We start from the raw sequence: 25354 nt of genomic DNA, 5'->3' as shown, positions 1-25354 counted from the left end.
TGTGTATTGCAGGTTACTGGTGAATGCAGCACAGTACAAAGTGTTATCTGATTTAGCCGGGAACACTACCTGCACGTCCAGGGTGATTCACATGCTCCCTGCTATGCCCATACCGCTCCCATGCCAGGTGGCCTGGGCTTGTTGTGAACAGAAGATGAGGAGATATTCTCCTCCTTTGCTCCTCCTTGCCTCCTGACTACAGCCCCCGTACCACCAGGGCAGGCAGGGCTCTCCACATCACTTCAATCCTAAACACGAGACAGAAGTAGGAGTTAGTACCATGCTGTTAGGGGGTTAGATAACAATTCTGCTGCTTCTGAGTTTCAGTGCAGTGTGGTTTCTCCACCAGCCTTATGAAACCCCTGTGAAGAGCTTGCTTGGCCTCAAGCTGCCTTTCCCTGAGGGTGCCTTGGGGGAAGGGCATGTGGATCTTTCTGGAAGTTGCCTGCCTGGGCCCTGGAGGCAAGACCCAGGTCTGCCAATGGCAAAGGCAGAATCATTACCAGGGGAAGGGGCTTCAGCCCTGCTGGCGGTGGCCCTCGAAACACCCCACACGTTTAATGGGTGATAAACACCAAGTTCCCCCTGGGGCTATCAGTCCCCATCATGGCTTTTCACAGTGACCCACTGGGCCCCCTCAAGTTTCACTGCCAGGAACACCCCGCCGGGGTGCCGGGGGCGGGGGGGCTGCTGAAGGTTGTCAGTGACCGTCCGCACTCCTCAGGACCCAGCAAGGAGCGCTGAGAGGATGGGGCGGGGGCAGTCACCATAGGGCTGCGGGGGACAGGCGCCTCGATGGGGCTGAGGGGGCGGGTGTGGTGAGGGGGATGGATGCTTCGATGGGACTGTGGGCATGACAGGCTGAGCGAAACGGGCGCCTCGATGGGGCTGGAGGAACTTGGTCTGAACGCGCCGGGTACAGGCGGCGGCGAGTCCCCGGCTCCAGGCACGGCTGACGGGGGCGGAGGCGGCGGGAGCGTCAGCAACCTGCGACCGGGGCGGAAGGAGGTGCTGGGCGGGCTCCGCGTGTGAGGAGAGCCGGGCCGGGTCGGGCCGGGCCTGGGGAGGTAACGGCTCGGGGGCACGGGGAGAGTCGGTGGCAGCCGGGGGGACACGGGGCGCTGGGGCGATGGCGTTCCTCCCCCGCGGAGCCGGCGCCCGCGGCCGTCACGGGTTAACGCTGCTCTCTCGCAGACGAATCCCCCACCTCTCACCCCTTCCCTGTCCAGTCCGTGCTTCTCACTCTCCCGCAGCTGAGGTTCCCGGGTCCGCTGGGACGGGCTGAGGAGCTGCTAGGGTGCAGGAGGCGCGTTACCGTCCTCGGGCTACGGAAGGGGGCTGAGGGGGGCCCCGGCACCGGGGTCAGCTCTGAGCGGGGGCAGGGAGCGACTCCCCAGTGTGCGTGTGCCTGGGCGGTGAGGGGCCTGTGCCTACCCCGGCTGTGCCTACCTCGGCTGCAGCCAGGCTTCAGGAGGGGGAAGGGGGTAGCCTGCGGGAGCTCCCTCTGGGATCTGGTCAGGGGAGAGAGGTGTGTGCGTGGGAACACAGAATCGTGTTAGTTGTTTAGTTTGTGAGGCTGCGAGGGATGGCCTGGGGCGTTGGGTTTAGGTCGCTGCAGCCGTGGCAATCCCACAGAAAAGTCCTGACCCCGTGGCAGGGGGGCACCGCCTCAGTTTCCCGCCACTGCCATCCCCCCCATCGCCAATTCCCCCCACAGCGTGTGGCAACAGCGGTGCTGCACCAATCCCCTGCGTGTGCTGCTCCGGGAGAAATGTAACAGTGCGGGAGCCTCTGCACTGCCACGGAATGGGAAGTATTTCAAGTGGTTGTAGCTCACTTTGCTCCTTGACAAGGGGTGAGGCAAAGAAACTTCCAAAATTCCTCACAGATGCCAATTTTACCCCAAGTGTATGAATATAATGTGCCAGGTGAGGTCTGAGCCTGAGAGATGTGTCACTTGGGATGTCAGTGTGCATTGACATGGATGGACTTGCTGGACTTGGTGATCTTAAAGGTCCCTTCCAGCCTTGATGATTCTGTGATTCACTTCTGTGACAATTAGCTATGGTAAGTGTAGTGGCTCAAAGGAAGGCAAGGAAGCTGGGAGCCAGTTGGTGTAATCATAGGGAGAGGAGTTCAGTCAGTGTTCCTGCAGGCCTTCTGCAGGAATGTTCTTTTGCACATGGGTGTAAGTGCAGTAAATACTGTGAAAGAAATGGCTTCCATTTGAGGTCCTTTCAAATGACACTTATGAGAACTGAAAACTGCACTGCATTAATAGTATCTGGAATGAGAACTATAAGTATCTTTTATGAAAGATTAAGACGTGAACATAATCATAAGGTGTAAGCTATAAAACACAGCATTTGTTCTATCTCACAAAGTCCTTTATGTATACATTTCTGAATTCATGGGATGCCTTTTTTGCTATTTCACCATATGTCCAGACAAGCCTCTTCTGCCTTGGCATCTGAACACCTTACGCAATAAGCATGTCATAAACTTTGGAAGTTTCGGCCACAAGCACATCTGTTTTATCAACCTCAGTGAGTGCAGTGGAAAAATTACAAATCTAGCTTCTTAACAGCAAATTGAGGTACATGGAGTTCTGGTCAGCAAAACCAGACTACAATTTGAGAACTGAACGTTTTTAATTAAAATGGTGAAGCAGGACCAAATTGTCAAATATTCAGTACAAAAGTACTGCAATTCAGTAATTATTCTGAAACGAAAAGTAACGCTGCTTTTAATTCTGCCAGGGATGATGTACCAAAAATCTGACTTTCAAAGCCTTGTGGCATAGGCTTTAATTTCTAACTTTGGGATCCCTATTACTTCATTAAACAATTCTTGCATGAACTGATCAACCTGTAGCTTAGATAGTTAGCTGCGTTATCTGAAAGGCAACTTCAGGTTTCATTGTAAGCTGCCTTCTGATTTCTAGATTGTCTTCTCAAGCCATCAAAATTTAATTGTAATTCTCTAAAACAGCCCTGAGACCACGGGGCTGAAGTGATTCAGCTGTTTGCATTAGCTTGCAAATGGTTGTTTACATTTAGCTGTAGCGGAGATCACTTCCCAGACAATTACTTGGCACCCCCAATAGCAAATTAAAGGCCACAATTTTTTTTTTCCATGTAGTTAGTCAAATGTATGCATAAATTAATGCCTTTAGCCTATCTCTAAATGTTCATTTGGAAAACTTTCAAGTATACTTTTGTTAGTGTTCCTAATAGCTGGTGATTGAGGTCCAGGCAAGTAGCAGAATGTCTTTGTGTTGTAAATCACCAAGAAATAAGCAAGAAGATGGGAATAGAAGTTACTACTTAATAACATGCTCTGAGTGCTCATGAACTGTAATTGAGCAGGATGCTGAAATTGGTGGTAACCTGCAGTAGCATTGTGGAGCAGGCTGAGTAAATAATGATGTATTTCTCGGTTTTTCTTTAAAATGTGCCATAAACCAGGAAAAATACTTGTTATGTTCAAATCTGTGGGATATTTCCATTGATTGTAATTGGATCAAGAGTACAGTGGATGCAGGTCTCTGAACTTCCTGGAGCTCTCTTGCTAACGTCTTATTTGCACAGTGGGGTTTTGTTCTGTATTGGAGAAAATAAAATTACTTGGGTTTGTGTCTGTAGGTTCAGCTCCATTGTGGTCCTGTGAAATTATCCTGACATATTTATTCTTCTCTAGGTGACAATCATCAGTCAGCAACAAGACTGTCACAATGAGTTTTGTTGAATATGGAGATACGATAAAGGATGGTGACACAGCTATTGTGTTCTTGGGCCACGAGTCCATGTTTCCTGTGAAAGTCCAGCATGGAACTGTAACACAGACTAAGTATGGGGTCATCAGGCATTCCACAGACCTCATAGGCAAGAAGTATGGCTCCAAAGTGACCTGCAGTAAAGGAGGATGGGTGTTCATTCTTCATCCAACTCCAGAACTGTGGACCATGAATCTCCCGCACAGGACGCAGATTCTGTATTCCACTGACATCTCTCTAATCACCATGATGTTGGAACTGAAGCCAGGCTCCATAGTATGCGAATCAGGTAACAATTACTATGTTGAAATCCTTTATTAGGAACTAACACCAACACTTTCATGAAAAAACAGGATTTTCTTTGTATTTTGCAAAAAGTTGCACTTTTTTTCAACTGTGATACAATTCTCCCTGCCCACATGTTGAAGAATTCTGTTTCGTGTGCACATGTTATCAGCTGCTGTTTCTTCAAAAATTGATGTCTTGGTGTGCAGCCTCATGTATGGCTATACCTCTGAGCATGTGTTTGGTTAATGCATCTTCTTAGAAGAAATACGTAAACATTTTCATTTCGCTTGTCTAAAACTGTTGTTAAGTACTTAAAAAATATTTTTAAATACATGATTTGAATCAAGATTCCAGCTTTGAATTTGCAGTTTCAGAGAACGTAGTTGAGATAATCTGGTGAAAGAGACTCTGGTGATAGGGTGCTGAACTAATAAGAGAAATAAATTGGCAGTATTTATATATATTTGCCATGTAAGTACATGAATTTCATTCTTCTCTTCCCAAGTGTAATCTACTTGTAGCACCACAACCTTATGCAAAATCCCTGATATAATACAATGGATGATGTGTTCACCACAGGGCTGTGTTTTGTTTCTAAACTTGGTTTAATTTATTACACCTTTTGTGATTTTGCTTGATACGGAAGTAAGGAGTGAAATTCAATATAAATGATTTCTTGGTTACATAAAGTTTATAATAATGTCTTCATAACTATTACTACAGGCACTGTGAGGCTTGCTTGATTTGAGTGAATCTCGGTGGTTTGGAGAAATAGGAACTGAAGTAGTTTGCCCTTGTTTTTTCTGGCTGAGCATTTTTATGAAGCAGTTTCATACACTTCTCAAGCCTAGATATGGCAAAGGATCAGTATGACAGGACTGTGATGCACTGTACTTTCTTGCGCTTACCATTTACTGTTCCCACTCATGCATAATTTTGGGCAGCTTTTCAGGCATAATGACCACTTTCCAACACAACTGAAACACCACTTATCTCTGCATCCAGTTTCACCCATTAAGAACCAGGCAGTGCGTTGAGCTGCCTGCTGTACAGCAGCACTTGAAGCAGGCAAAGCCCTGTGCAGAAGCCTCTGATACTCTGAAAATGGTTGGGTCCTATGAGTTTGTAGTTTGGTTTGTAGGATGATCAGACATTTTTAGTTTTGTCATGGCAAGTTGCTGTATTCATCAGCTCTTCCCCTCCTGCTATGTTTAGACAGGATGGGAAAAATAAATAACAAATTATTGGGGCGGGGGGGGGGGAATTTTAATTGCTCCATGTCCTGTCTCACTTGGAGTAGTCAAACATACAGAGCTGTACATAAAATATTTTCAATAATGTCAAAGGTGCCTAGAGAGGATGAAAATGTTTAATCTCTTGCTTATCTAAACAGCTAAGAAATGGAAACACTCCATTTCCAAAAATGTTGTGAGTCAAAAGTCGTAGCCACAAACAATCCTTTTTGCCTAATGGGAAACTGTCACCAGGTTCATTTTAATGCCTGTACTATCAATGTATTGCAACTTCAGCTTTCTAGGCAAAGTGAACAGTTTTACTGCTGTATTTATGCTTGTATTGCTTGCAAGGTTCACTGTCCACAAAGAAAGGAAAGAAGAAAGAGTACTGCAACAAATCCGTCTGGCTAACCTTGAAGCAATAGAGCTTACTGCAGATCTACTTTGAATTAAAAACTTGACAGGTGTTGACTGGAGCCTCCGGTGTGGTGATGTAGCCTGCTTTGGTGCCATCCTAAATTCGGTGGTATTTGGTGATCCAAAATCATTAGCTCTAAATTAACCTTTTGTGGGCTAGACAGAGCCAGCCCAGTGATGATGAGTAGAATCACGACAGGAAATCTGGTCTAGTAAGACTCTTGAGTCTGCTTCCTGCTGGTGCTGGGTTTAGGTGTATTTTGAGCATTAATTAGCACAGAGGTCTGTCCTTTTTATTATTTGGACTTACATACACAGTTGCTGTACTGACTGGCAAAGCAGGCTCTGTAAAAAAAGCTGGGCTCTTTTCCTCTTGTCTTACTAACTCGACTGTGGAAGTGTGTCCTGTATTAGCCTTTGTAAGCAAGCAGAATTTTGAATTAGTCTCCACAACTGTGAGAAGAAATGATTGAAAAAGTAAGATGAAATACCCTCTGTGTCATGTGAAAATGTTGTGAATATAAATGATACTCTGCATGTGATAATAAAAATGGAGTAGAGTAACCAGAAGGCTTGATTTTATATCACTTTAATCATATAGTTTAAATTGATTAGTCATGATTTGTCCTAGAAGATACAAACATATTAATACAATTTTTACTATTTTTAATCCTCTCTAATAAACACATAAAGAACAAGTTTGTCAGCAGTACATGCATAATTAAAATGACCCAGGCATACTCTGTTGAGGAGGCTATAAGGAGACTCTGCATCTGCCTGATGACATGGAGGTGTAGGAATATGATCCTTTTTCTGTCTTCTGCTAATTTCTAATTTATAAAGGTATGTTGAGTTTTAAAACTGTTAGCACTGTTACTAGAGCTAAGATCTTTTTGAAATACTGGTCCCTGCTCTGAGGAATTCCCCACTTGGATACAGTTTTTAACTGCCCCATCTTTCCAGAACTATGAGACTCAAAATAGCTGCTTAAATTCCTGCTATGAGTGGCCCAATAGTATGAAAATTTCATTCTTGTCAGGTAACTCTAATAATCCCATTTGTGTTTATTGCATGTGCAGCAATGCCTAGATAATGGAAAAGGCTAAATCTTTCACTTTTGTGTCACCCCACTCTCCAAATCTAGTCTTGATGTCAACTTCCCAGGCTAGGCTCCCTGTAGGATAATATTTCCATTTGACAGCTGATTTTGAGGAGTTTACATTTATTTTTGATACTACCTGGGAACCAATATGAAACCTTTCAAATATTTTTTCCAAAAAAAAGTCCCTTCTTTCCAGTCCCCACACATCAAAGCTTTTTTACTGTCCTCTCTCCATGGTGAGACATAAGAGTGACTGTCCTAATAGTACAGCATGTGAAACCTCATTTAATCTGATAAATCTCAAAAATATTTTGGCTTTGATGGAGCAGAGTATTTAGACAAAACGTAATTTAGTCAAAAGTACTTTAACCACCATCCCAGTGATCCTTCAGCATTCACAAAATCGGACTCACATGAGCAAAAATGTTAATTGGATTTTTTTGTTTCCCTTCAGCTAAATCCCAAATTAAAAATTGCTAAACCCTATTCATTGCCACACAGCAATGGGTTTCTGAGCTCAGAGACTGGATTTCTGAAGGCTGAGAGCGGTGTTCTGGCTTCTCATGGTTTCTCAGAGAAGGAGTAACAGGAGCTCCCACCCAGCCTTACACTAGAGCTTCTCAAAAACAATTACGAAATTTTCAAACTCACAGCCTGGGTATAGATTTTGTTAAAGAGTACACTCATAAAAAAGTAATGAGGACTTAATGATTAATGGATACTTAATAAATGTTTCAGAGTTTATTGTGGAGTCCCAGCAAGTCAGCCTTATGCTTACGACTCTTCTGAAGTGCTTATAGACTTTTTGACAAATACTGCTCGTGTCTTTACAGTTTTTGTGTCATAAGGACATGTAAATTGTTGGCAGCTTTGTTTTTAGTGTACACTACAGACCAAAGTTTGGAAGTATTAATTTGATTCTGGAATGTGCCCAAACTAATTATGTCTGTGTTTTTTAATGTCTCCCTATCTACCTCTTCGCAGCTGTTCAGGTTAGAGTGAGAGAAGAATTAGAAAACCCATTCCTTGTATAGCACCTCTTGAAGTATTAGAAAGGCCGGCCTCATCAGTACAAATGTCATAAACCACAGTATCCTCTTGCCATACCAAAGCACTGAACTGGTGTTGGGGCCCCCAACAGAGGGGCCAGTAAGAAAGATGGGGATCTATTGGAGCAAGTCCAGAGGAGGCCATGAAGATGATTGGGGGGCTGGAGCACCTTCCCTACGGAGACAGGCTGAGAGAGCTGGGGTTGTTCAGCCTGGACAAGAAAAGGCTCCAGTGAGCTCATATAGCACCTTCTAGTACCTAAAGGGGCTGCAAGAGAGCTGGGGAGGGGAAATTTTACAAGGGCATGGACTGATAGGACAAGGGGTAATAGCTTTAAACTGAAAGAGAGTAGATTTAGATTAGATATTAGGAAGAAGCCCATTACTGTGAGGGTGCTGAGGCCCTGGCACAGGTTGCCCAGAGAAGCTGTGAATGCCACATCCCTGGAGGTGGTGTAGCCCAGGCTGGATAGGGTTTTGAGCAACCTGGTCTACTGGAAAGATGTCCCTGCCCCAGGCAGATGGGTTGGAACTAGAAACTCTTTAAGGTGTCCTTCAACCCAAACCATTCTATGAGTCTCTGATGATTCTATGAACCAAACTTCTGACCACATGAGGCATCACTGTAATGTATTCAGAGTTGTGGCTGTCGTGCAGCTGGTGAGGAATGCCGTTCATACCCTAAAGCCTTTGTTTCCAGACTTTCTGGACTCAACTTTCATCCTGTAATTTCACCTGACCACGAAGCACACTTTTCACGCAGCTCTAAACCTAACTATGTTCTTAACACTATTATGTCCATTTTGTAGAATATTCCTCCCTAAAAAATTCAGACTTTTGAATCTATAAGAAAAATTTGAATCTCTAAGAAAAAGTTAATTCTTCACATTCTTTTGTAGGCAGTGCTAGCCTTGAAAACCTCCCTACTATCCTTGCCTCAAGTCCTCTGTCTGGTCAGTGAGCAGAGGCCCTCTCTGATCTCCAGCCTGTTGCCTAAAATGCCTGCTTCAGCATGGTGTCATTGACAGATAGGCAGGAGAGAAGCTAATCTTCTGTAAAGGGAACTTCTTGACTGTAAAGTGAACTTCTTGATTAGCTGTTTTCTCTTTCAACCATCACCTCATCTCCTTGAAATTCTCTCCCTCCTCTCTTCTTCCTTCTCTGTCTATGCTCTTCCCGTGTTTTACCTCTGCCACCATGATTCGTGCCCTTGACTTTCTTCCCAGTAAGATATTTGGATTAATTTCCATCAAATTCTTAATATCTTTTCATATATTCATTACAATTCATTATACAAACTTGTCATGTACAGCGAGCAGTCTTCATCTGTTCAGTGTTTCCTGACAGATTTTAGCTGTGGAGTTGTTAGCTCTTTCTCAAGATTAATTTTCCCTTGGTTTTGAGGCTCCTTCCGTTCTCATGGCTGACTCATGACCTATCTTACTATTTGCTAGGGCTAAGTGGCGTAGCTAGGAGACAAATAGAGCAACACTGTGATTGTTTTGTTGTATTTACTCATTTCAGAATATCTTAGGTAGCCAAATTTTGCATCAGAAGCTTAAGTTCTACTAAAATGTTACTAGATGTTTTAGAAACCCAGTATTAAATAACACTTTGCATACTTTTCTTTTTTCCCGTTTGCAAGCAATATGAGCCTTTTTATGCACTTAAGAGCTTATTCAGCTTTATTCCAAAATGCTTTTGCTTACATACAGTTGTAAACATCTATAGATCCTAAATGACAATTTGTAGCTCTTTTTTTAAAAAGAAGCACTATGATGAGAAATTTCTAGGGAAGACAAGCTAAGCGATAGCCTGCAAAGAGAAAACATAGTGGAACACAGAATCAGGTCACTTATATTTATGGCACGGGTAGGATTCCAGGAGATTAGACAAATATCCTTTGCAATAAGGAAACCAGACTAAACAGAAAACAGTGTAAAATGTGCCCTGTATTCTATATCAGTTAAGTGCTGTGCACGATGCTGTGGTGATGCTCAGTCTTGGCAGTATTCTATGCTGAAAGAACATGCTTTATTTTTGAACAGCTCAGATGTTGTCCACTGCTACTTTGAGAAGGTGAGAAATTATTTTAACGTGGACATTGCCTCAGGATGGCTGAAGTATGTGGAGGCTTCTCTGTGGAAAACCTGTCACTTGAATAAGCAGAGGGTGAGAAGAACAGATCTGTTGGAGGTCAGGGCAGTCGAGAAGTTTGTCTGATCAATACTTTCTTGTCTGCAAATCAGAAGGAAATATCAGTAGGTGCTGATCTAGAGTGTTTCAATAGGTGTCCACTTGTTAGGACTGAAATCCTAAAACTGCAGTATTCTCTTTGTTTTGGGAGAGGAGCAGAAACACTCTCCTATTGAGAAGGAGAATGTCATGTGCTTGAGCCCAAGAAGAAGGAAAGGATACTGCATCTGTGCAGGGCCATTAGCTACGTAAATCCTGTGGGTTTAACACAGGAGCTTAATTCCTGCCTTTGGACTGAAGTGGAGCCCATTCCTAGTTTACTCTGGGCTGCCCCTGCACAGTGCTGCCTCCTCAGATGTTGAGCTTTGTGTGGCATATTGGGGCCCCTGCGGTGTCTCATTAAATGTCTGCAATGCAGATGTCTGCTTTTTGACTAAGATGTTTGAGATCACAGAACAGTCAATGTGAAAGAGCATCACATTTTCCAAGTGAAAATTAGCAATGACGTAAGTGCTCACCTAGGTGAGCTCTATAGGAGCAGCTGTGCTGTTGTCTTCAGTACAGTTTGAATTGTTGTTGTTTTACCTCTCTTCTGCAGAGTCCATTCATGATTAATGTGCAATAGGTAAGTGGGCATTATCCTGTGGTAGAGAGCAAACAGTTTCTAAGGCTATTTATAGTGCAGGTTGTCAGAAAGGGAGCATCCTGGTGTAAAAATTATAAATTGGTTGTTCTAGTTGTCTTACCTTCTGCTTTCTAGGTCATATCAGGAACACAGGCATTTCACTGCACCTCTATGAGAATGAAAATCTGCTGATGTTCTTCCAGTTCTTGTCTTGGCTCTTCTGATGCAAAACAGTAATTTTTGAGTATCCAGTTTTTTGTTTCATTTGTATACAGGTAATTCAGGTATGCTATTTCTGGTTTGGTAGCATTCTAGTACATGTCTGCAGTGGTATTCCTCATGTTTTGCTGCTGTCCTGACTGATTCTGTATCATGCTAAAGATACCTTTCAATTCCCAAGGAAACCTGTACCTGACTAGAACTTAGTCCAAACTGGTGCCTAAGACTCTTTGAGTCCTATTTTGCTTTTTTTCAGTAGTGATTTTGAAATAAGGACAAAGAGAAATTGAGAAGGTGGCAGGAGGACAGAAATGTTGAATGTTGCAGATTTGCAGGGAAGAAGGTGAAGAAAAACATTAATTTCCCCTTTTACAATATCACAAAAACATAGGGTTGAACCCCCTGCCTTGGGTAGACAGTGCTGATTGGGCTTTAGGGCTTGTGGCAGGTATGGACTCATGCCAGACTCTCAAATTAATGGATCACATCGAATGTGCTGATCTATTGGGCACATGAAAGTTAAGGGTCATCATCATGTCACAGGTTCAGAATATGTTTTTAAAGAGAGACTTTACAATGGTGGGTGATTCATAACCATCTTATTCCTTGTTTCCTGCAGTTTTGAGAGTGTTGTTACAGAGGCAGCATCTTCAGAAATACTCCCATTAATAATAATAATAATGTGATAGAATTTGATATGTTAAAATGTGATACATGTGTATTGTTCTCATGTTTGTGGTAGTCAGTCAACAATAAATACTTCCTGGCAACCTTGTTTAACAAAAGCTCTGTCTGTAATACGCCTGCAAGTGGTGACTCCCAACATCCTGGTTTTAGTTCAGGGTTTGGCTTGGAGTGTTTGTGAATAAAAGAAGAGTATCAGAAAAGAAGCCAAAAAACTTAATGGGTTTTCCTATGGAGGAGACAAATGGTATCTTCTGTGGTATTTTCAAGAGCAGAATTAAAAGGAAAGTGATTAAAAATGTAAAAGAATATGAACAAGGAAACTGGATACATGTGCAAGCTGCCTTCCTCTTCTGCTTACAGCCCAGCTGTGCTGACAGGCCTCCTGTTCACTCCTTTAGATCAGCAGAGAGAGATGTGCAGCACTACGCATTTGAGAGGTTAAAACAATTAAATTCTCTCATTTTACAATAGTTCTCAGTTGTGTAATCCTCTCTTTTGGCATGAAATGTAAAAGCAGAGTTTCAGTCTTTAGCATCCTGTGAGTAATAGCTCCCTGCTTTTTGTCATTAAAAACATATGAATGGACTAATTCTTTGCTATGCAGATATATCATTGAATTTTCACAACCACATGGCTGCTGTGCTACCATTAGTCCTTTGACCAGGGAAAAGTTCATGTTGACACTTCAGTCCTACAAGTGCCATGACAGGGTAATTTTTGAGGTATGCACATGTAGGTGTGTTTTGCTTTTTCTTTGTTTTATTTTAATACTACCTTGAATACCTGTATTTTCACTTTACTAAATACATATGTGTAAAAGTTTCTCTCTTCTCTTGGACCTCTCTGAAGCCAGTGCTAAAATCTGTAGGTCCCCCCCACCTCTAATCTGCCCTGCTGAAGCTGCAGGGGGGTGCCAGGTTGCCCGCTGGGTCAGAGCCCTCTCAGAGGGAAGCAGAGGAGCAGTGCTGATTCCACGGTACAGCCGCTTGATCCGGTGGCAAACATGGGCCTGAGCTCTGTTTACAGTCTGAATGTCTCCCCTTTCAGAGATGTCAGATTAAATACAGTGCCATAACAGTGTTCCTCCCATTAATGTGACTAGAGGGCAAGAACCTGGGATCTGCCAGTGAACTTGGACTTCCTGTATGATTATGGAAAGGACTGTGCCAATTAAGCGGCTGTGACAGCCCCTGTGCCCCCTAATTAATTTCCTTGCTACTTGTTTCTGAGCTGCTGTACTTCAGATTCTGTCCTTTGTAAGTTCTTCAATATTTATGTTAGCTGAAAGAACTTGCCTCAGGCTGAACAGTTATTGAAAATAGCTAGAAATTGATTTTATTTCTACAGGAGAAATGTGTTCCAAGCACAGAATTATGAATCAATAAACAGATAATTTGGGGTTGCTGTGGAATTTTGAATTTGGGGGGTTACTCTGTTAAATGCCACTTGAGTGAGTAATTTGCAATGGGAATTGGTATATGGGTGTTTTCTTCAGTGAAAATGTTCATTATTAGTCATTCATCTATTTAATATGCCAGCGGATCATTTAAAGTAAGTTTCCTAAATTATCAAACTAAAATAAGGAAAAAAAAATCTTTGTCTTGTTAGTCCCTGTTTGTATGTGGTAATTGTAGTTACTTACAATTTTGTGGTATATTTTGTTAGACTAAGTTAAGCTTGTGTAGGTGTGTATGTGTGTAAGTGACCTGTGAAAGCAGGTGCTTGATCAGTGTGGCTGCAAGGAGCCAAGAGGCCTTAGTTTTGGGTAATTCCAGTGGGAGTTGAGGATGTCTCTTAAGAGATCTGTGCAAAGCAAACTGTATACTGACAGCCATTTATTTGCATGGATATTAATAGGATTTTCAAGCACGGACCCTTGCCAACATCTTTTCTTTGTTTAGTGAAGTATAAGGTTTTGAAAATCCGTTAAAATTTGCCTTAATCTCTTTTCACCCCAGAAGAGTCTGACACTTTGAAAAAAACCTCTCCAGTTAATTTCCCTGAATTTTTCCTGTTGCATTTACTTCCTCGTGTTCTCTAGAGGCAGTTGTTACAGCTATAGCTGACCCTTGGCATTAGTTTCCTACTCCGGGGAGATAGGACAGATCCTGGGTTTGCCAGATTTTTTCATGAATGCTTTGAGGACTCAGAAGACTGTTTCCTAGGTCACCTAGTCCCTCTCTCCTTGTGAAGGAGGGACTGTTCTCTTTCAGGAGCTGAACCAGTGGTTTGTGCTCATTTGAATTTTGAACAAGTGTTCCAAGCAGGAAGACTAATGGAGAAGACTTTTGTTCTGGTGTTTGGCACTGACAAACTCAATTTCATGAGCTGTTTGTCTTTTCTAGGTACAGGCAGTGGGTCCCTCTCCCATGCTCTCATCCGGACAGTGGCTCCCACTGGGCACCTGTACACAGTGGAGTTCCACCAACAAAGGGCTGAGAAGGCGCGGGAGGAGTTTCGGGAGCATGGGGTGGAGCACCTGGTCACTGTGACCAACCAGGATGTCTGCAAAAATGGCTTTGGGGTCTCAAACGTTGCAGATGCTGTGTTCCTAGATATTCCATCTCCATGGGAAGCCATAGGACATGCAAAGTCAGCATTAAAAGCTGAAGGTAACTGCGTTTTTCTCTTTCTGTTCAGGAAGCGCTGTGCACACATCTCTGCCTTTGAGCCATACGCTAGATGTGCTCCCTTCTTTTGTGTGATCACTGTTCTCAAATGTCAGTCTCTAGGCATTTCTAAGGCTGTAAAACCTTCAAAAGGCATCTTCAATTTACAGTGGAAGATTTGAAAGGAGAAGAACAATTTTTTCCTACAGGCCCATGTGAGCTGCTACAATTAGCATGGGCAGTTTATGAAAACTCCTTTGAACCTTTGTCAAGTTCCATAGTGGTCAATACCACTGCATTTTGGTAGATCTGAGGTGTGTGGGAAGCAGAAGTAACAATAAATGCTGAAAGCAAATTTCTTTGGCAATTCAGTGGAAAGGTGTTTGTATAAAAGGTGTTCAGCCTCAGTTCATATCCATCATTGCAGATTTGTACCTATTTAACAGAGCACCCCAGTGGTAATGTTAAAAAAATGTGGTTACACTTAAATATGCTTGCTAGTTTATGTCCTAAATCTTTGTGGTTGGAGCTAGTGAGAAGTTTGCCATTGGATGCAGTGGGAATGGAACATAAAGGATATTCTATTTTATGCCAGTTACTCTGGGATTGTGACAGCAAGTGAGAACTGCTGTTGAGGTTTTGCACAGATTTCATCACTTTATTATACATCTTTTCCCCATTGGAAAATAAGCTTCAGTGAATAAATAATTCTTTTATCCTGGAATAAGTTTTCCTCTAATTAATGTCATAATAGTATGGATCTGAAATAACTTTTGCCAAATTGCTTCCATCTACAAAAGTGACTTCTCTAATCAAGAAAGCATGGTGTGCTGAACAGTGCCCATGCAGGGACATGAGTTTAAAAAAACTCAATTACATGCTAAGGCCCAGTTCTTTGTTAAAATATATAATCACAGGCTGGACTTCAAGTGAATCACTAAGTCTTCTTGAAATCACAGGATTTAAGCTTGTTCTTTAAGGTCACTGAATGTGCACTGCCTTGCTGAGTCAGGACCAGCCCCGCTGTTAGGCTACCTCAGCTACTACTGAAAATTTTCTAGAAAGCTTTGTGATACCCACATAACACACTTTCTTTAAAAAGTGAATAAATAGAGTGAGCCTTGTTAGCACTCTGTACCTGCAGTGGTTACAGCTCAATTTGTAGCAGCTTTCCAGTGTGTCCTAAGGGGGGAAAAAAAATCACTGCACTGTACGATGCCCTTCCCATGCTCAAATTATCTAATCTAGTGAGCACAACACTCAGCTGACTTCCCAGCTTAGAAGGCGCTGCATTGCGCAGTCCAATTTGAATTATTTAAGTGTTGCATGCTTAGAATACTAAGCAGGGCTGCTTGAACAGTTCCAAGTTTTGAATCCTCGTCTCACTCGAGCATTTGAAATCCTAGAAAATGTATTATAGTCCCAAACTGGCCATACCATCTGGCTATACTTTTCTGTGCTATGCTACAAGGTTACATCTGCTTAGGCAGTATAAATAAGACTTCAAAATCCCACATTTCTGTGTTTGTGAAGTGGCGTCATTCACTTTATGAACCACTCAAAAGGCAAAGTTGCTGATCCTTGCTGCAGTTTTTGCTGCAAACAGCCTCCCATGTCTGAGGTCTAGTCCGGGTCTAAGGCTCCTCTCTTGGCCAACTTGGTACCTGACTAACTGAGGGCATTTTTTTAAGTTTTGCTATTTTGCATTTAAACAAAAACTGGTTTTCATATAAAATATAATTGATTGTAGTAGTAATATGTACAAACTTACACACTTTCCTGTTTTATTCACGTGGGTAGTTTTGTTATGGTTTTTTTACAGCTGTTAAATCTAAAATATGACAGAAGGTTATCTGTAACTGCTTGCCTTTCCCTACCACAGGCAGATAATTTAACAGTGCTCCTTTGTTTTGTTTTGACAGAGTTAAAGCTCTTCTGCAGTACAGCTTGTGTACATTCTGCTGTTATTCAACCCCTTTCCAAGGGTTGAGGGTTCCTGTAGTGAAAAAGCATCACTGCAGGACATGAGTCGTTCACTCTCTTCTGTCCACACCCTCTCAGATCTGGATAGGGTCACATGTGAACCGTTCACACTGTGGGTTTTGTTGTGATGTGCCCTGCAAATATCACAGCCAGCAAATATAATGCCACATAGTGGTAATTTAGTCCCTGAAGTCTTAAGGTATTTTGAATTAAATCAGAACTAAGCAAATTCAATACATAGTGTTAGGTACTCTCTTTAAACCACAATACTAGTGATAGAGAGTTCAGCTGAGACAGTATGGGAGAGTTTTCAACCTTAACAAAACCTTATCAGATCAGTGTTTTCTCTCCTGCTTTAGCTCAAGATCCTGAATAGTTGCAGCTCCTGGTAGGCTGAGTGTTAATGATCCTCTTTACAGAGTACAATTATCACTCAAGTTATGCCTTGCAGTATGCTGTAAATACACTACTTACAGCAGCTTGGCCTCCCATTTAAAGCACTGCCAACCTCTGAAGAGCTGAAAGAATAAAATGGCACAGTAGGTTTGTGATTAGAAGGTTCTTGTTCTCTGGTGATGCTCTCTGCCTACGTTCAGGTTTGCATCTCAGCTGCATCCTTTTGTGCTGATGTCACCAGTCACAGTTCCAGCAGAAACGCTGCTTGAAGGATCTCTGAGGCACTGCTGCACTGCAGAACTTCCTTTCATTTCCAGACCTGCACTGTTTTTCTTCTGCAGCATCTGCTGATTAATGCTTTTCTGTAGTTATAGCTGCTGTTCCCAATATCTGACCTTGGTAGTTTTTGCAAAGTTGATGTTAACCCCTTCTGGCTAAATTTTTAAACATTAAGAAAATGAAAAAATTGTGAGGTAACAAAAATATCCTCAATATTCTACCATTCTTAAATGCCCTGAAACTTTTGACTCACAGTCATCTCACAGCTGAATACTGTAGTGCTTTGAATATAATTCTGCACCCACCTACTCTACTCTCATAAATACTGTCTATTTCTTCCAAAGCTGTGGAAGATGAGGGAGAAACCCACTGGTACAATAATTTTCATACAGATTTTAAATTTTCAGGTAGGGGGATGGAAAATTACAGCCATATATTAGGTTGGATTAGCCTCTTGCATTTTAAGTTGCTCCTTGTGGTGTTTAACACTCTGAGTCACAAAGTTATTAAAACCACCTCTCTTTTACTTCCTTTCTTTCTTTAAAGATTTTACTCTTAAATTCAGATTTTCCATTCCCTCTTGAGCATTATAAAGCCCCTAGATAATGAGTTTGTCGAATTTTGATCCTTTAAATAACACCTGAGTCAGGTAATACGGTGCTGTCACTTCTCCCCCCAAAACTCTGCAGGTAAAGTTCGCTTTGAACATCTCCCTCTTTGGGCTTCTGCAATTCCATGTCCATGTAGGAAGTCCCACTGGCTATTTTTCTTGAGCTTCAGAGGTTATTCATGGTCCTATTTTTAAACCACTGAGGTGTGGCTTTGAGGAGCAAATCCCTGGCCACAGCTCTCACCTGTGTGGTATCTGGGTAGGGTTTAATCCCACTGAGAGCACCTAGAGTGACATCGAGGCTGATGTTTTTCAGGCTTGGGCTGCTTCAGGAACACACAGGGAATGTGTTGGGGCAGGAAGGGGAGCCTGACAGTCTAGCATGCTGTCATTCTCCACCCGTGAGAGTGGTACTCCAGTTGGTGGGAACATTTCTCGTGTCCCCAAGATATTGTTTTGGAATAAATGGATGAAGCAATAAATGCTTCCTAAAATGTCAGCACCAGCCTTTGCTAGTGTAGCACATGCTTTGATTTGAAGGAGAATTAACTCAAAGTGAGGTTAAAGATCCACAAACTAAAAATTGAAGCATATCCCCTCAACATTGAGAGGCCATCTGGTCTAGTGCAGAGCTGTCCCCCTGGGATCTAGGACCAGGTGCTAACGCACAAAGTAGCTTCATCTGTTTGCCAAGCAGTGGCTGTTTGCTGAGCCAGCCCCAGTTGTTGAATCTCGTGTGAGGGCATTGCCCTAGCTTGGGTCTGTCAGGTGCACACAATGGGCCTGGCCTGAAGTACAAGTGATTCTTTCACTTTTAGAGAGTCAAGCAGAAGGATTCCTGTATCAAAATCCTTGCTGTGGAATGCCAGCCAAAGCTACTGGGTTTTACAGAGTTTGAAGGAAGTCGTTCGAGATGAAAGGATCCTTAAAGAAAGGATCCTTAAAGTTGTTAGGTTTTCTTCCCCGGTATGGAGCCAACTGATTTTTTAATTTCCTTGTTACATGCTTTTACCAGCCTGTAATAATGAGCAGGAATAAATTCCTTTTGAATGATGCACCTACAAGTGCAGAGGTTAAGGTCACATTTGCAGAAAATCACATCAAGCTCCTATTAATGAGCTGGCAAGTGATTTGGAGAAAATTCTCTTTTCTGAATCAAGAAACATCCTTTAATTTCTTCCAACAGCCAAATCCTCTAATTTCACTTGTCAGGGAAGCTACATCAAATCGCCCACGAGCACACACACTTAAAGGACATTCTGTCCCCTTTTGCAGAGACAGTATTTTTAGTGTCCTACTAGCACAGAGTAAATGCCACAGTGATGCTGCTCAGTGACTCTCCTGCCTCACCCCTACACAAAGATAATGCCTGTGTGGTTTTTTTTTTCTTCCTTGAGATCTTTGTAACGTAATCTTCCAGTTACGACAATGCAGTGAAGGCACAAAACCTAAGCTGTGTTCTTTTGCCAGAGGTAAAAATGCTGTTCTGTATTCTTTTTGTCACAGAATCATTCTAAAATTACTGGCCCTTTTCCCTAAAACTTAATGGTGCTGCGCTACATGTGTTCTTTTTGCATCTTCTGAATAATACTGGGATGATGAAAGAACCTGTCAGAGCACTTGTGACACGTACAATAACCTACACAAGTGAGAGCACATTTCTTGGACATGTTTTCTATATCATTGGAGTTCTTGTTAATTTGGTGGCACTGAGATTTTCCACACTTGAAAGCTAATGCTCTTACTGGCTAAATAGAGCTGGTAGAGATGTTAGTCCTTGCTCAGACAAACCAGAAACAAAATTGTTTGTTGGAGTTGCACAGGAACTTTCTGGCAATTTCGGAGGCACTGGCCTCTTGTAGAGATGCAATGGTGTGTCCCTCAATTACCAATTAGATACAGGCTGTTGAAATGTGCAGTGCTATATGGATGAAAATCTTCTATTTCCTCCTTCCCTTAAGCTCGCTTTTCTAATCATTCCAGTCTGAATTGTACTTCCATTTTCATATCCTCTCGACTCTGTTGCTGGTTACAATGACTGCCAGGACTATGTGGGCTTGTTCCAGGCTATGGATTCAGGATATTTAACCTCTCCATTGAATGCTTCAAACTAACTCCCTGTAAAATTGAAGGTAGCAAGAAGCTTAAGTCTTTCATAGAGTCTCATTATTCTCTTCTCCTCAACTGTAGCACTTGTCAGATGCATTATACATGAATAAACACATTTTTAGACAGCTCTTCAGATCAAAAAGCTCACACAGCTTCCCAATGTGAACAGGATTAATCTCTCATAATTACTATATCAATTTATGATGACACACAGATCTCATTAACCAAATATAGGAACGGTAGCTTTCCTAAAAGGAGAGCTCTGAGAAATCACAAACCCAATTTGTACAAAAAAGTTTCCATTCAGATGTTTTCACTGCTCTCTAGTCTAGTCCACCCCTTTGTGATCCACAAACAGAGCAACGTGCCCTAGCAAGGAGAGGAGAGGGAGGGAGTTCAGGTCTTTTCTTCATTCACTAAGGAATCCTTGGCATGGCAAGACAAAGTAATGCATATTCAAGTCCTTTAAGCCCTAAAAGCCTCTTGGTGTCTAAAGGACAAGAGGGCTCTCAAAGAATTTGAGAACTGTGAATGCTGAAATTTAGATTTATATCTGTTTGGTGATTGTGACAGAAGGGGTGTTGCCTAGCTGGTAGTCCAGCTGGGTACAGAGGGCAGTCCACAGTGTGCAGAATTCAGAAGCATCTGCTCTGTTAAAGATGACAGTGTCTCTGCTCCTAGGACAGATGAGCATGTCCTTCTGAGTGCTGGTTTTCTACTCTTTTTTTTGCTGGTCTAAACACACCATAGGAATTGAAACTTCCCAAATGTTTCTATTTTAGACAGCCTCTTACAGTCTGGAACTGCAATTTCATTTTTGCCTTCCAACGTTTTGCTAATTGTAGCTTTCCAATCTTCTCTCCTAATATCTGCTTAATCAAATAATTCCAGCCTGTAATGCAAGTCAGATCTGCCTGCCTGATGGTGTGTACAGAAAGAAGCAGAGGGGACCCCTCTCCCACTTGTTAGGATCTCTAAGAACAGATGCTTGATGGATTTGCTTCTAAGCCCTTTGTAGGTATATTTATTTGGGAGGGATGTATAAAAATAATGAGAACAATAGGCATGAAAGGGGGAAAAAACAAAATTGGCAGATCTACTAAAACCCATTGGATGGTCTCACTTAGATGTAATACCAGCAGTTCACTGTTTTCTCTTCTTTCACACCTGAGAAGCTTCCAGCAGTACAGGAAGTAAAGTAACATTATTTTTTGTGCTTCCCCTCTGGATATTTGCTACTGCAAGCAAGAGCTTTCTTCCTACCAAATGACTTGAAAGCCTGTTTTCTGTAACCCTACTTCCCCCAGCAGTTGTGAGGAGGCAGCCTGATAAATCTTCACCAAGTTTGGTGTTGACGTGCTGTGCTCAGCTGACCAGCCCGAGGCAAGAGGGAGGGTGCTCTGCCTTTAATTGAAGGCTTGACAAGAACCGTAGGTGGCTTTGCAGCTTGTATGGCAACAGCTGTGTGCAGGCTTTGAGTTTCTGACTGTAAATCCAGAGCATGTGAATTCAAAAGCCTAAACATATCTTCAAACCCTTAGAGTCAGAATAAATAAGAACAGACGTACTGTAAATGTAAATATATATTGCTTTTTTATGGCAATATAAAACATCAAAACCAAAAAGCCTGAATGAAGTAGTAGTAAGTCTCTGGTCTCTCGGCAGATTCTTGCTTTGCAGACAAAGAGTTATTGTAAACTGACATTTAGTTAAGTCAGACATTTGTTCAGTATCCTACACAATAAGAATATAAATTCTTTCTTTATAACATGTGTGCATCATAGTAGCTTTCTAATTATGTAACAGATTTTTTTTCCTGAGCTCTTCTGTTTTACATCTACAAGCATGGTAGAAGTGTGTAGTGCTTTGGCCAGAAAAGATTAGCTGTCTGATTCCGGAACATTTTGGTAGTGCTGGCCATCCTGATGAACATACAAATCTAATTTCATGGGAGTTAATAGACTGGCTGTGCAATTAAATCAGCATCAACACACTTGGTTCATAAAGACACATACCAGCATTAATTTTGCAGGTGATTATTAGATTTGGGCTTTAATTGTCACTCCAGGGAATTACTTGTCCAGGGTACTTTGTTCTGAAGATTCATGATAAGAACCCCTTGGTGCAGAGACTTTATTTGAGGACTAAAATTAAATCCCACTTAGTGTATGGTAGTGTATGGTAGTTGTGGAAAGTGTTCTTCCCGAGGCAGTACCCAGCACATCATTGCTGCACAGTAACTAGAGTGCTACAGTGACGCGTTCAGACCTGATGCTTTCTTTTTTTAGAGATCTGACTTTAGAAACGAAAAAGGAAAGAAAGGGGAGTTTGAGATAAAGCAGGCTTCGTGTAGTCCCAGCATTGCCTCTGTTTTTAGCAGGATGCTTTGCTCTGACTTGTACGGGTTCTTTAACTACTTAGATGAACTGGTGTTGGAGGGTTTGACTGGATGAGCCCAGGAGAGGACTGAGAAGGAATGTAAATCAGGTCAGCAGGCATTTTCATCTAATTGTAATAAGTGAAACAATAGCTGAAGCTGCATTGCCCAGTGTTTCTTCCTCCTGCACAAAAGCTTTTCAGGAAGGGCAGTTGCCTCGGGGGACACTGTGTCCTGGGTGAAAGCACATGCCCTGGCTTTATGGCAGACAGTGTCCTTATAATTCTTTGATCTGATTTGGCTGTGGCTTTTCAGAGTAAATCTGAATCATTCTATTCTCAGCTGTTAAGGTGACATTGCATCACTTAGAAAGGTGTAGGGGGCCTATTAATACTCCGTATTCAGAATCAAAAATCAGAACTGTGCACAGACAAGGAGACAAGTGTTAGTTTATCACTTAAAAGTCCTGTCCTAGAGTTTTACAGCATTTACTGTAAGCCTGCATGATGTGATAGCCAGTAAACTTCAATGCTCAGGAGACATGCTAGTCAGCTTGATTAAAAGGGTAAAGCCTTAACAGCACTCCATCTATGGCCTGGAGAGATCCCTTTATTCTGTCCATGCATACCATCATCCTCAGCTAAACACAGCCCCTTTTGTCAGGGGCGTGTGCAGGCACGCTGGGGCTCTAGCCCTGTGCAGTGTGTAAAGAATGACTTCTGGCTTTGTGTACGTGCCAACTGCAGTTTGGTGCCTCAGTCCAGAACACTGGAGAATGATTCCAAAAGAGCCACTGCTCTAAAGGGATCAACTTTAACAGTTTAACTGTGAACAAATGTCGAGGGCAGCATTGGATGTGGAAGATGAATGAAGTTGCTGTTGGTGTTTTTAAAGGGTCTGAAGCATCCTGTAGAGGTGTCCGTGTTTGATTTTGTGCTGACGCTTTAAACCAACAAAGTTGCCTTATGAAGATTTTCTTGAAGAATGTTTTCACTTTGTATAATAATAATTCTATGGGCATCTGGGAGAATTTGAAAAAAAGATGAAAATTGCTTCATTTTGGCTTTTGCCCTCTTTTCCACTACCTGTCTTATTTTGCAGGTGGCCGCATCTGCTCTTTCTCCCCCTGCATTGAACAAGTTCAAAGAACCTGCCTAGCAATGGAAGAATATGGTTTTACAGAAATTAACACCTTGGAAATTCTGCTCCGAGTGTACAATGTAAGGACAATTAGCTTGCAAATCCCTGACCTTGGAAAAGCAGCTGAGGATAATTCTAGCACAGGCTTTGACAGCAGCAACCCATCACACCAAGGTAGCCCGTGTGCTAATCTGCAGCAAGGGACTGTGCAGTTCAAGAGTGGCGTGCCACTGAGGGAGGTGGTTGGGCACACTGGGTACCTGACCTTCGCCACCAAGAGCCTGGTGTAGTGCATGCCCAGTTTGTGCAGTCTGGAGTGGGTTTTTGTGTGCATTCTGTTTTCATGGCTCTTTTTTGTATGGCATCCAAAGTTTTACTTGTCAGGGAATTCCATATATAGTCAGATTTGGTTGGAATATGCTTTGTTTAAATAGCACACAAGCATTAAGCAGAGCAGCATCAAGGGAATGTTGAAACTCTGGAATGGTGCTCCACTTGCTGTCAGAAAGAAGATAAATTAATAGCGAATGGCCACTCACTGGAATGCGCAGAATTAAGATTTCTCACAAGAGAGCAAAACAAACAACAGACAATTTACAAAGAGTTGGATTTTCCCCTCCTTTTTTTTCTGAATTACTTTCCCGGGTTTATGTTTTTATTTTTTCCTAGCACCACTGGACACTATTTTTAAAATTTCTCTAGTGTCTATGTTGCTCTTAAGAATGTGAAAGTGCCTACTTCCTCCATTTTAGATAAGAAAGTTCCAAGATTATAGGGTTCCCAGCACAACTGTTCACAGAATCAGTGTTTTCTTGGGATAGTGTTCCAGTGGATTATTGGCAGCGCTCAGGAACGCAACCTCTTACTCATTCCAGGCTGGCATCTGCAAATCATTTTGACTACACAGAGGTCAAAGAAGTGTGGTAATCGTTGAATTTAATTTACATTGGTATATTGTGCTCATCAGTTTGTAGCAAAATTTGAACCTGGATCCATACAGTCATGTTCTAATGGAACAACCACTTGCATAGTTGATGAATCCACTGTGAAAATTAACTGAACAGCTGGCTAATATTATCTGAACACCTCTTTGTAAGTGGTGTGGATGAGGTTCCAGTTATTTGGTGGTTTATTTCCATTATGGTTTTCCTGCAGCTGAATGACAGAAAGATTGCTTTTGGCAGGATTTCTGTCTCCAAATTACATCAATAATGCAAACTTAGTAAAATCCTCAACCAGCCTTATTAATTAAGTTTTCAGATCATTTACTCTTTGGTCTTCTATACAGAGTTGGGGGGTGTGATGAACTGTTTGAATGCTGGATTACATTTTGTATTTATAGATTAAAATAATTATGCAAATTTATTAAGTTCCTCCTTTTTTTCTTTTTTCCTTATTTAGTAAGTTCACAAATATTTCTCTTCCAGCCACTAGTGCTGCCACTCAAAGCATTTAGCTGTGCCTTGCATTCGGTACCTGAGCATATCGATTGCTGTGCAAGAAAAACAGCCATTCACAAACTGCTGCCTGAACATTTAACCTGATATCCCTCCCCCATTCTTGACAAAAATAAACAAAGCTAAGCTTTTAACGTGTTATAGCAGAACGCTAATCCATAACGGTTTAAAGAGAGCTCAACCGATCACGACAGCAGAGATAAACTGTTGAGCAGATTAAAGGCAGAAAGCAATTCTGTTCAGCTAAATCAGTTATGTAAGTTGGCCTACAACTGCAGCATTTCCCCAGAAATTATGGGAAAGTTCCCTTTCTGCTGCTGCTCATGTTCTCCAGGCCATGCAGTAAACTGCCGACGCTGTGTGTGGGTTTGGTGGCTGTGTTAGAATGTGTGTGCGTGTGTGTGTGTGCACGTTTGTGTGTGCTGGGATCACCACCAAGCAGCATGGCTCCGCTGCTGAGAGACTCCAGAAGAAAGCAGGGGGAATTTCAACCACAAGGTTCTTCTTAACTTCCTTCAAGGTGATCCTCATTCACTAGCAAGGAGGATCCCCAAGGTTCTCCAGGGATAATTCCAGCCCTAAACTTGATTGTTTTTTCCTGACAGACCTTATTTTAAACTAATGTAACATTTAAACAGGACTAAAAAGGAACAAAGTCACGTTTCTGTGCTACAAATAGATGTGGAATGTAAATACCAAAGGAGTCTTCCTGGAGTTAGAAACAAGGCTGATGCCTTTTTGCCTACAAAGCCCAATTCAAAACCCCTTGAAATAAACCATTGACTTTGCTTGGTCCCATAT

The 25354-nt window shown here is 42.2% G+C and overlaps 1 protein-coding gene across 2 annotated transcripts; it reads left to right on the top strand.

Moving 5' to 3' along the window:
- The first annotated feature begins 843 nt into the window (after positions 1-843).
- TRMT61A (tRNA methyltransferase 61A) lies at positions 844-24461 on the top strand. 2 transcript variants are annotated; one of them, XM_048307754.1, is made up of 4 exons: positions 844-1008; positions 3700-4064; positions 13939-14205; positions 23058-24461. In XM_048307754.1, the coding sequence occupies exons 2-4, from the start codon at positions 3734-3736 to the stop codon at positions 23384-23386; spliced, it is 927 nt and encodes a 308-aa protein (XP_048163711.1). In that variant the 5' UTR covers positions 844-1008; positions 3700-3733; the 3' UTR covers positions 23387-24461. The 2 variants fall into 2 exon arrangements, with proteins under 2 accessions (XP_048163711.1, XP_048163710.1); XM_048307753.1 differs by having other exon boundaries at positions 844-1067.
- Positions 24462-25354: the final 893 nt, after the last annotated feature.

The sequence above is a fragment of the Corvus hawaiiensis genome, chromosome 6, assembly GCF_020740725.1.
Source record: "Corvus hawaiiensis isolate bCorHaw1 chromosome 6, bCorHaw1.pri.cur, whole genome shotgun sequence".
NCBI lineage: Eukaryota > Metazoa > Chordata > Aves > Passeriformes > Corvidae > Corvus > Corvus hawaiiensis.
Note: the sequence above shows the minus strand (reverse complement) of the source record. Positions and strands in the feature narration are given on the sequence as shown.